At 53.7% G+C, this 10,953-nt stretch overlaps 1 protein-coding gene across 4 annotated transcripts in view; it reads right to left on the minus strand.

Moving 5' to 3' along the window:
• Positions 1-1,146: 1,146 nt before the first annotated feature.
• The window catches only part of TTC21A (tetratricopeptide repeat domain 21A), a 45,605-nt gene continuing 35,798 nt past the window's right edge, over positions 1,147-10,953 (minus strand). For all 4 annotated transcript variants that reach the window (XM_044656788.1, XM_044656787.1, XM_044656786.1 and 1 more), the window contains 9 exons: positions 9,288-9,398; positions 8,070-8,151; positions 4,549-4,699; positions 3,323-3,484; positions 3,015-3,207; positions 2,319-2,543; positions 1,662-1,782; positions 1,315-1,382; positions 1,147-1,224 (listed from right to left, as the gene is read on the minus strand). In XM_044656788.1, the coding sequence (XP_044512723.1) occupies positions 1,147-1,224; positions 1,315-1,382; positions 1,662-1,782; positions 2,319-2,543; positions 3,015-3,207; positions 3,323-3,484; positions 4,549-4,699; positions 8,070-8,151; positions 9,288-9,398 (1,191 nt within the window). The remainder of the gene's footprint in view (positions 1,225-1,314; positions 1,383-1,661; positions 1,783-2,318; positions 2,544-3,014; positions 3,208-3,322; positions 3,485-4,548; positions 4,700-8,069; positions 8,152-9,287; positions 9,399-10,953) is intronic.

Here is a 10,953-nt window from a genome sequence, read left to right on the forward strand (position 1 = left end):
CCCCATCTCCCAGGCCCAGCTCCCCTTAGCTCCCTGGGTCACAGCCCAACAGGCTTTCCCTCTACAGAGTTCCAACATTCCACTTCTGGTCCTACAAAGCTCCAGCAGTGAGAAGGGGAACCCCTTTCTGCTTCTGGGCGCTCTCCTGCCATCCCGTCGATACTTTGGCTCCTACACACCAGGAGCCATTCATCTCAATAGCCCCAAAGAGCCAGCATTCTCCAAAACCCATGTTTCTCCATCCACCTCGCTGCTCCAGGGCTAAAACCTTCCTTCCCTCCATGGAGCCTCAGTTCTTTTATCATGCTTGTGGAGTTGATCCGAGCTGAACTACGTGTTTAAAAAACCCCAGGGTAGCCTACTCGAACTCTTTTTCTCCCCAACATTGCTAGGAATGAGTTGCTGGGAGGGCCAAGGCTTGAGAAGGAAGCACAGGAACCCAGGAGGGCCCTTTCAGCCATTCATTCAGAGGAGGTCCCAGGTCTCCAGTTTGCTCCTGGACGACCTTGGACAAAGCTCAGCCTCTCAGAGAGGCCTTCAGTGTGCCGATCAATCTCTCCCCCTTTTAACATTTATAACCTTGTCACCACATTATGGATTAAATGCTTTTGGGGGAGGGAAATGACAGGAAATTTTGAATTTGTGAATTTTAGATCCTGAGGGGACCTTAGGAGGTTATCAAGTCTAATCCCTCCTCTCCTTATTTTTTTTTTTTTACAGATAAGTAAACTGAGGCCCACAGAGAGAAAGGAACCTAAAACTTCAGGTCACACAGATGGGTCTTCCAACCCCTAATCTTGTGATCTCCAAAAAGTCCTAAAGCTCCTAGTGACCGATTCCTCTCACTGGTTAGAAAACACACCCGTATTTTGCTATAAAAACAAACCAGCGAAACCAACAACCAAGCACAGAATATGGAATGAGAAAGAGCATGTCGTCTTCGAAATGTAAAATCCGAGTGGTCCAGGTGCCCCTCAGAGCAGCCTTGGTGAGAGGAAGGAGCTGTCTTTCTCCTGCCACCAAGGGCTGTGGCCACCCTGGCTCCCACCTTGGTCTTGCCGGGCCCTGGCCAGAAGGAATAGTCCGAGTTTTCCATTCCGACGCTCCCTCCTGGTGGCCAGCTCCCAGCGGTGGCTCTGGCCCTGGCTAGGGCCGTAGGGACCCCTGAGCCTTTTCCAGAATGTCTTCTCTGATCTTTGGGTAGTTGGGGTGCTCCTTCAGGACCTGGGGACCAAAAGAGAGGGAGCAGCGGTCAGCGGGGGCTCGGTGCTGGGCCAAGGCGGCCATTGGCCTCGGGTCAAACATGGAGCTTACGCTGTGGCAGACTTCAATGGCTTCCACGAATCTCTTATCTTTCAGGTAGTTGAAGGCAAGTTTGAAACCTGGAGAAGAAAATGCAAGTGCTTGCCGGGACTGCCGGGGACCAAGAGCTGTCCGCAGTGCCACTGCCCTTCCCTTCCTCAAAGCTTCGGGGGGTGACGGGACGGAGTGAAGAAGGGGAGGTCCCCGGCCCCACTTCTGGATGGGAGAGAGACGGCTGCTGCCTCTTCTTCTTGGGGTACCCTCAGAATGAACCCGGCTCCCTGGGGCCGCAGAGGGGGTGCTGCTGCTGGGGCCCCAGGAAAGGGGGGACTGTAGATCCGGGGCCAGGGGGAGCTCACCGATGGAAGGGTTGGCCCGGTTGCTGTATTTCCAGGCGAGCTCATAGTTGCTCGCTGCATCCTTGTAGGACTGCTCCTTCTCCATGATGAGGCCCATGTACTCGTAGGCTTTACAGCACGACTGCGAAAAGAGGGGCTGCGGTGAGCATCTGTGTGCAAGGGAAGGACTAGAACTGGGGGAGGGGAGGACCCTTCGCCTGAGCCCATCTGACAAACGGAGAAACGGAGGCTGGTCTGGGACTCGAGCCCGGCCCCCAGCTTCGGTCCTGTGAGGCTGACACAAACCAGGTGGAGACGGGCCGGGGTTGAGCCCGCTTCCTCTGAAGTCCTCGGGTTTCCCGTCTGTCGAGGACGGCCCCAGGGACACCATTCGGGTCCCTTGGGAGAGGAGCTGAGGGCACGTGGATGGGACGAGGCACGACGAGCCCCTGGGCCCCCCGCCCCACTTGAAGATGAAAGCAGGCCGCGAGCTCTAGCACGTGACTCCGGAGGCACGAAGCCCCTTCTCTGGCCCCGCGGGCCGGGGGAGCCTGGCCGAGCCCCTGAGCCTTCACTGTTCTAAGCTGGGGAGTTCATGGGTCAGCAGGCCTGGCTGGGGCCACCGGAGGCCCGCCCTGCTCTCCTCGGGCCCCCGGAGGGTCCGGCTGCCCGGCCTACCTTGTTGTACTGGACACAACGGCGAAGGAGCTCCGAGGCGATGTCGAATTTGCCGCTTTGGCAGTAAATGTCGGCCAGGAGGATCCAGCTCTTCTCCAGGTCCTCGGCATCGGCCAGGGCCCACGGAGCCTTGGCCAGCCTCTTGAGTTGGGTTCGGGCCTTGGGGACCTGTTTCAGGATCATGTAGGCCTGGGCCATGGCCAGGAGGGCGGAGACACTTTCTTTCTGGAAAAAAATGGCCCCCGAGGGCCCCATGCTAGCCCATGCAGAGGCCAGGGGAGGCGCCCCATCCCCAGCTCCCTCCTAGCCTGGGGCCTGGAGGCCGCCCTCCAAAGCTTCCCCTCAGAAGGCAGCCTTCTGTGTCCCAGCACGCCAGGCCTCTCATGGGGCCACTTGGGGCGGGCAAAGCCTCTCTGTGCCAGCTGGAGGGCCAGCTTCTCCCCTAAGCTGTGGGCAGCAGGGCGGGGGAATGAAGGGAGAGGGCGGACAGACTCCCGCTCACAGAGCGGTGGACACCCTCAGCACAGCTGCTCCCTGTCTGGGGTCTCCGGGGTGCCCGAGTGGCCTCGTGGGCTCTTCGGGGGCAGAGAGCCCTGGACACTTGGCCACTTGCAGGAGAGGAGGCCGACGCACCAGCCCCAAGCCGGGCCCTGCCTCTAGAGGACGCAGGCACGGGGGAGCAGCCCAGCCACCCACCTCTATCTGGGCGATCTCGATGAAGGCCCCGAGGGCCGTCTCCACGTTGGCCTTCTCCTTGGTGGCCAGCAGGCAGTAGCTCTGCAGCATCTTGAGCTGCTCCTGCCCCTCCTTGTTGTGCGGGTAGAACTCCCGCAAGAGCTTCTCGGCTGTGCGCACGCCGTGCTGCTCAGACTCCTTCTTCTCTGTGGAGCTGCTGGCGGGAGGCAAGGAGGGACGCTGCACTTATAGGTGCCCCAGAGCCGCTGGGAGGGCCGCAGTCCCTGCCCCTGACCCCTCCCCCCCGGCTCCCCTCCCCCCCGGGGTACCTGTTCTCCACCGTGAGGGTCTCCAGGGCCTCCCCGCCCATGATCTCGTTGTCTGGGTTGAGGCAGATCTGCACCATGTTGTAGGTGGCGCTCTGGCCCCAGTCGCTGTCTTTGCGGGCCTTGTTGAGGTACTTCAGGGCTTCGTTAGGTTGTCCGACATGCCTGGGGGGAGGAGGGAGAAGGGCAGCCACGAGGGTGCCCAGGGAGATGCTGGCCTCGATTCAGGACCCGCCCCCCCCAGCACCACTCGGCTTCCCAGGTCGCCAGCTGGCATGGCCCAAGCAACGGTGCCCTGTATGTACACTGTGGTCATTGTGAGTTTGAGCCCTTAGACGCTGGAGGTCTCCACCCTAGGCTGCATGGTACAGCCTCAGTTTCCCCATAGGAACGCCTGGACTCTGATCCCACCTCAGGCACATCCTGGCTGTGTGAGTGCCAGTCTGCGCTGGGGAAGGGGGTTTCCTCCTCTGGGAGTTCCTCCTTTTGATCAAACCGCCAGCCCCATCCTCACCCCCCCATCCCTGCTAGGTGACGGCCTCATGGCTGTCCCAAGGAGAGTGCTTTTAGGTGTTTGTTTTGTTTTAAACCCTCACCTTCCATCTTAGCATCAATTCTGTGTATAGGTTCTAAGGCAGAAGAGTGGTGAGGGCTGGGCAGTGGGCGTGAAGGGACTTGCCCAGGGTCACCCAGCCAGGAACGGTCTGAGGCCACATTTGAACCCGGGACCTTCTGTCTCTAGGCCTGGCTCCCAATCTACTGAGCCACCCTGTGGTCCCCCTTTTACGTTTTTAAGAGACTAGATGAAGGACAATGCAGGGCCAGGCGTCCGGTCAGCCTGGGCAAAGTATAAGCCAGTGAGCAGGGGGAACCTGGGCCCAGGAGGTCTCTGAAGAGATGCCCAAATGGCCTGAGTCTGCCGCAGAGAGGAGGAGGGCCTGGGCTGAAAGCCGCCAGGGGATCGCACCCTTCGGGGCTGAAGACGCATCACACGGAGCCCAGCGGTCATCCCTGCTCCTGGCTCCAGACCTTCCTCCTGGAGGCCCCGCGTCAGCCTCAAGCGAGCAGGCGTAGCCCCTGGTTTGGTCCAAGAAAAGGGGCCCACTAGGAGGCTGCTGAGGGCCTTGGCCTTGAGCCTGGCTAGTGGGTGGACTGCAGCTGGCCAGCGAGAGAGGACAAAGGCTGTGTCCCTGCCCAGGCCAGGCCAGAGACCAGGTCAGAAAACTCACCAACAATAAATGCCCTTGCAGTAGTTAAAGCCCGGTTCCAGGGGGATGCGGCTGGACACCTTCTTGGACAGTTCAAAGAAGGCTGGGGCATCTTCAAGCTTCCCACTCCGTCTTAGCAGGTCAATTAGTTTGTTCAAAACTGCAAAATTATCTTAAACAAGAAAAAAAAAGGGCAGAGCCCCCATGGCCATCAGGGCCCCTGATATAGCGTCCCGGATCCCGGAGGACCCATGGAAGGGGAAAGCTAACTAGGGGCAAACCTTCGGGGCTCCCCCTGGTGAGGGCAATGTGCTAGCAACAGAGAGAGAATTGGGCGTGCAAAGATGCCAGCTGATGGGATGAGAACTCACTATCTGACAAAAATGGCTGGGAAAACTGGAAACAGTATGGCAGAAACTAGGTACAAGCCAGCATCTCACACTCGCCACCAAGATAAGGTCAAAATGGGGATACGATTTAGACAGAAAGGGCAAAGCTATAAATAAATCAGGGGAACATACAGTAGTTTCCCTGGCAGATCTATGGAGAAGGGAATACTGTCTCTGGAGACGGAATACTTATGACCAAATGAGAGACAGAGAACATTACAAGAGGCAAAGTCAATCATTTTGACTCTATTAAATTGAAAAGTTTTTGTACAAACAAAACCAATGTAACCGAGATTAGAAGGGAAGCAACAAAACAGGAAAAAAATATTTGTACCAAATTGCCCTGATTAAGGTCTCATTTCTCAAATCTACAGAGAAGTCAAACATAGAAGAATATAAGCCATTCTCCAACTTACAAATGGCCAAAGGACATGAATGATCGATGTTCAGATAAAAAAATGAAAGCCATCAATAATCAGATGAAAAAATGTTCTCAGTCACTGTTGATTAGAGAAATGTAAATTAAAACAACTCTGAGGTACCATCTCCCACTCATCAGATTGGCTGATGTGATAATAAAGGAGGGTAATAAATGTTGGAAGGGATATGGCAAAACAGGGACACTAATGCATTGTTGGTGGAGTTGTAAACTGATTCAGTGATTCTGAAGGGCAATTTGGAACTATGCCTCAAAGGTCTATAAAACAGTGCATATCCTTTGATCCAATAATAGTACTACTAGGTCTGTATCCCAAAGAGAATTTTTTTTTAAAGGGCCAGGGGAAGACCTACTTGAACAAAAATACTTATAGCAGCTCTTTCTGTGGTGGCAAAGAATTAGAAAGTGAGGGTCTGTCCCTCAGTTGGGGAGTGGCTGGACAAATTATGGTATAGGTTGGTGATGGAATACTGTTGTGCTGTAAGAAATGATACGCAAGAGAATTTCACAAAAAACTAGAAAGATTTGCATGAACTGATGCAGAGGGAAATAGGTAGAACCGGGAGAACATTGTGCCCAGGAACAGCAATATTGTGGGATGATCCAATTGTGATAGACTTAGCTGCTCTCAGCAATACAATGATCCAGGACAATTCTGAAGGACTTCTGACAGGGAATGCTCTCCACCCCCAGAGAAAGAACTGTTGGGAGTCAGATACCAATCAGTGCAGACTATTTTTCACTTTAGTTAATTTTTTTTCCCAGCTCATTTATTTTGGGGGTTGGTTTTATGAGTAGTCTCTTAAAACAATAACCAATATGGAAGTATGTTTTGCATGATCGTATATGTATAACCCGGATCAAATTGCTTATCATCTCTGAGAGGGGGGAGGGAAGGAAGAGAGGTAGACAATTTGGATCTTATAGCTTAAGAAAATGTATGTGGAAAATTATTACATGTAATTGGGAAGACAAAATATCTTTAAAAGAAAAAGAGAGAATTGAGTCTGGAGTATGAAGCCCCAGGCTCAAATTCTGCCTCCTACTACCTAGAAAAGTCAATTTCTCTACACACTTTTCCTCATCTGTAAAATGAAGGGATGCACCAGCCCTAAAGATCCTCTGTGGCTCTGAATCTGTCTCCCTCCAAGCCCCAGGAAGGTGTACCAAATGACCCTGGAATCTCAGGTGGATTAAAGCAAGAGCATTTAGGGGGCAGCTGGGTAGCTCAGTGGATTGAGAGTCAGGCCTAGAGACAAGAGGTCCTAGGTTCAAATCTGGCCTCAGACACGTCCCAGCTGTGTGACCCTGGGCAAGTCACTTGACCCCCATTGCCTACCCTTACCACTCTTCCACCTAGGAGCCAATACACAGAAGTTAAGGGTTTAAAAAAAAAAAAAAGCAAGAGCATTTAAAGGACAGCTGCCCCAGGCCCAATAGACAAAGCCCTGCTTTGCATTATAAATTGTATTATAAACTTGACTTTCCTTGAGGGTAGAAGTTAAAGAACAGTCCCAGGTGGAGGAAGGCCTGCCTACACATGCTGACTTTAGGACTTATGGGATGCCCTGCATCACTGCAGAATGCCAGCCTTGGGTTTTAAGGATGCGTGGGGGATAGGAAAAGCAAGACCAGAGGCCCCCTATTTGAGAAGGAGCCTCTGGATGGTGCTGCCATTGCAGATCCTGCTCCGGATGATTTCTTGCAGGGAGAGGGATAGCCAGTACTGCCCTGGGGAGGGGATAAGATCTCAGGGAGTAAAATAAGGTCTTTGAGGGAAGCAGGGGGTGTTAGGCCACAGTTTAATTCTCTCAAGTGAGAGATGCATCTCCAAGAGACACCTGGTACCAACCCACCATGCAGTCTCGCTGTCATCTGAGGTGAAGCGAATCGTCAGAATGGAGCCTCCAGGACTCCCCAGGGCTCACTATCAAGCCCTGGACTCCGATGAGCTCCAGTCTTGTCCCACATCACCAACTGCCTGATGGCCTTCTCTACCCAGATGTCTGGGAGGTATCAGGCACAGAGAGTGTCTAAAACCAAGATCTCTACAACTCCCCCAGCCCCAGAAACCCTTACTCGTCCCCTGAATTTACGAGAAACAGGGAGGACGGGAGAAGGGTGGGGGCTGGAGAGAGTTACATTTTGGATGTGGTAAATCTGCCGTGTTAATGGGCCACTGGGGGGGGGGGGATCGCCTGTTGGAGAGTTCAGAAGAGAGACTGAGGTGGGACCTCTGGATTTGGAAGTCATGTGCATAGAAGTAATTCATCTATGAGCTAAAAAGCATCTCTTCAGCTAAAAAGGGATCTCCTCAGAATCATGGCCCTACAGCAGGAAAACGCTTTTACAGATGAGGCCACTGAGAGGCCCAAGGAAATTAGATGCCTTCCTGCAGGGCACATGGCTGGCAAGTTTCTGAGGCTGCCCGCAATCAGGGTCTCCCCTGGCTCAAGTCCAACATCCTTTCCAATACACTGAGCAGCTTCTCTTTGTGGCCAAAAGGAAGGGGAGGGCAGAGGATCAACCCTGGGGCACATTTGTGCTTCTGAAGCAGGGACTTCCTAGAAGACTTTCAGGGACTTTCTTAGGCAGGCAGAGAAGCAGCAATTCTGATCCCTATTTAAAATAAATGGAAACTGAGCCTCTCAGAGGTCCAGTGAGTATCCTGGACCAGATGGAAGAAAGGACAGGAAGGAAGGCAGAGCTGTTACCTGGGGCCTTTTCAAGAACTTGACGGTATAGACTGATGGCTGTTTCATATTTCTGTTTTCTAAACATCAGGTCTGCCATCATCTACGAGAGAATGGATGTGCCTTTTAGCTTTCATTTCAGTTGGCATAAGGGCCCCTTTGGGCATTGAAGGTCAAGAACACAGGAATGCAAACTTTGACCATTGGAAGCTTAAAGGTTGTACTGAACAGAGAGGCCTGTGAGAAGCCCAGCTGCTCCACTCACCCCAAGCTCTCTGGGTGGATAGAGTTCCCAGCCCTCTGCCTCTGTCCCTCCCAGCAGCTTCCCTATAGCCAGTGCTGACTCTCCCTGAAATCTCTAAGGGAGGCCTCAGTCTCACTCCCTACCAGTGTCTTCTTTTCCATCACTCTGGTCCTCAAGGACCTGGTCCCTGGGAGCTGGGGAGACAGTGGAGTCCGAGAGCAGCTAGAGGCCGAGCTCTCTCGACCCTCCCCAGGACAATGCTGACATTATGGCAGCCCATTCCCAATGATGCCAGGGCCTGGGTAGGCTCTTTGCCTCCTTCCTTCTCCCTCCGCTCCCTCAACTGAGGCCAGGCAGGGGCGAGGGTGAAGGCTGGGGGCAAAACTAACAGCAGTCAGTAATTCTGAAATGGGTCTGATGGTAAAGGGAGAGGCAGTGGAAGCTTGGCTAACATGAGGTCTTTGGATTGTTTGTGGATTTAATTTATTCAGAGGCTTGTTAGCCTGTCCCTCCAAACTAAGGGCAGTCAAAAGGTGGGGGGCTCGCTCGAAGAATGCCACTCTCGCTCTCCAAACTATGGCTTCTCACCTCAGTCCTCCTGGGCAAGGATTACTCCCCTTCTCTTGCCCGTGGTGCCTGGGGCTGGCACACCTCCTTTCTGGGCTGCTGCCCGCTTGCTGCTCTCAGGGAGGGTATGGCTAGAGAGACACTTTGGTGTGCTGGGAGCATGCCTATTTGTACCATGGGAAAAGCAAAGGGACCCACTACAAAGGGCCACACAAAGTGTCCGTGTGGACTGTTGTTTGGACTCACGAATGGTCTAAGAGGCTTTGTTTCTCCCATGGGATATTTCTCTTGAGAAGCATGGGAAAAAAGCTGAGGCACATTCTGAATCCAACCCATGCCTCTGCCTGGAAGTGTGGTACCAGGGGAGGAGCTGCCCACTGTGGAGAGAAGACAGACGCCTTCGGCGGCCCAGAGAGGGGAGCCCTTACCACGGAGGCCGTCTCGTGGCTCTGGTCACTCTGCAGGAGAACGGCACAGTGATGCTCGCAGGCATCCAGGTCCCCTTGGATCAGGTAGAGCTGGGCCAGCTCCAGCGTTACCTGGGGAGACAAGGGCAACCATGGAGGAAGGTGGCAGCTCATGGCAGAGGCCCATTTTGTCAGGAATTCTCATCATCTGTTACTTGGCCCACTGGGGTGGGGGCACTTGGGGCTCCTGGGGTCTCAGTCTCCATAATGGCTGGATCCTTCCATTTCCAAATCTGTGATCACAAGATGTGTTAGATGGGTGACTATGTGTGGGTCACGTCAGCCCCTTGAGCTTCCCTTTGCTCCTCTGTGAGATGGGGGTAAGAATGTTTATCCTTTTATCAGGTGGTTGTGATAGAAAGTGGGGGACCTGAGGGTAGCTCAGTGGCTCCCTGGAGAGAGAACCAGGCCTACAGACAGGAGGTGCTGGGTTCCCTTCCTAGTCATGAGACCCTGGACAAGTCACTTAACCCCCATTGCCTAGCCCTTACTACTCTTCTGACTCAGAACCAACACAGTATTGATTCAAAGATGGAAGGGAAGGATTGAAAACCACAGTGAGGGGCCATATGGATCCTCCTTTGTATACCAACCCCCTGGTTCCCTGAAGCAGGTATCTGGCTACCCAGACATCTAAGGAACTGGTGCGTCTCTGCTCCCTCTTTTAAAGGCCATTTCCAGAATGTGGCTCATGTGTGTACAGACAGGGCTCAACTAATCACCCTGAAGAGGCCCAAGCAGAGTCTCAGTGGGGATGATCTCTCCAGTCAATCCATCAACAAGCACCTATTGTGCACCTAGTGCATGTCAGGCCCTGGGGATACAAATGAGTCAGTCTCTGTCCTTGAGAAGCTTCTATTCCAGGGGGTGGGGGAGACTGCAAAGACCCAGACTGAGTGTGCCTGAGGAGAGGGGAGTGGGGAAAAGCCTCCTCCTTGAACCCTGTTCAAGCCAGATCTGAGGCTCCCTTGGTCCAAGCCTCCTGCCTTCTCTTCTAGTCAGTATGGGGGCCGGCCCTAAGTTCCCTGGGGTCCAGCAATCACTGTAACACCCCACTGCTCCCACAAGACCCTATAAGCTCTCCTTTGGGCCTCCCAGCCTGTGGGAGCTCATTCCATCCAGCACCTCTGCCTGGAACATTTCATGGACCAGGACCCATGCCCAGGCTCCTCAGACACCAGTTAGGTGTTTGGAGTCAGCCATCTGGAAGGCCCTTTCTAAATGTTCAAAGGACCTTTAGAACCAGCCCCAGACCACAGGAACAAACACTGGACCTGGGAGCAGGGCTGGGAAAATGAGAGCTACGTCCCCCAGGGGTAGGGGAGGATGAGGAGGTGGACTTTCTGATAGAGGCCAAAGGCTGGGCTGCTCCTGGTTGCTTGAGGAAAGCATTCCAAGGCTGCCAGGTCTCTTTATATAAAACTATTTATTGCCCTCACCCAGACTGGCCCTGTGCTCCCTTGCACTTATCCTGGAACTCACAGGCACCTCTGGGCTCCTTTGAACTCCAGTCCTGCCTCATCCTCTGCCTGCTGGACAAGACTGTACTGATAACCCAAAGCCTTTCAGAATCAACTCATTCAAATGCAACTCTTCATCTTGCCCCTCAAACCTGCCCTCCTCCAGA

This window comes from Gracilinanus agilis, chromosome 1 (assembly GCF_016433145.1).
Source record: "Gracilinanus agilis isolate LMUSP501 chromosome 1, AgileGrace, whole genome shotgun sequence".
Taxonomy (NCBI): Eukaryota; Metazoa; Chordata; class Mammalia; order Didelphimorphia; family Didelphidae; genus Gracilinanus; species Gracilinanus agilis.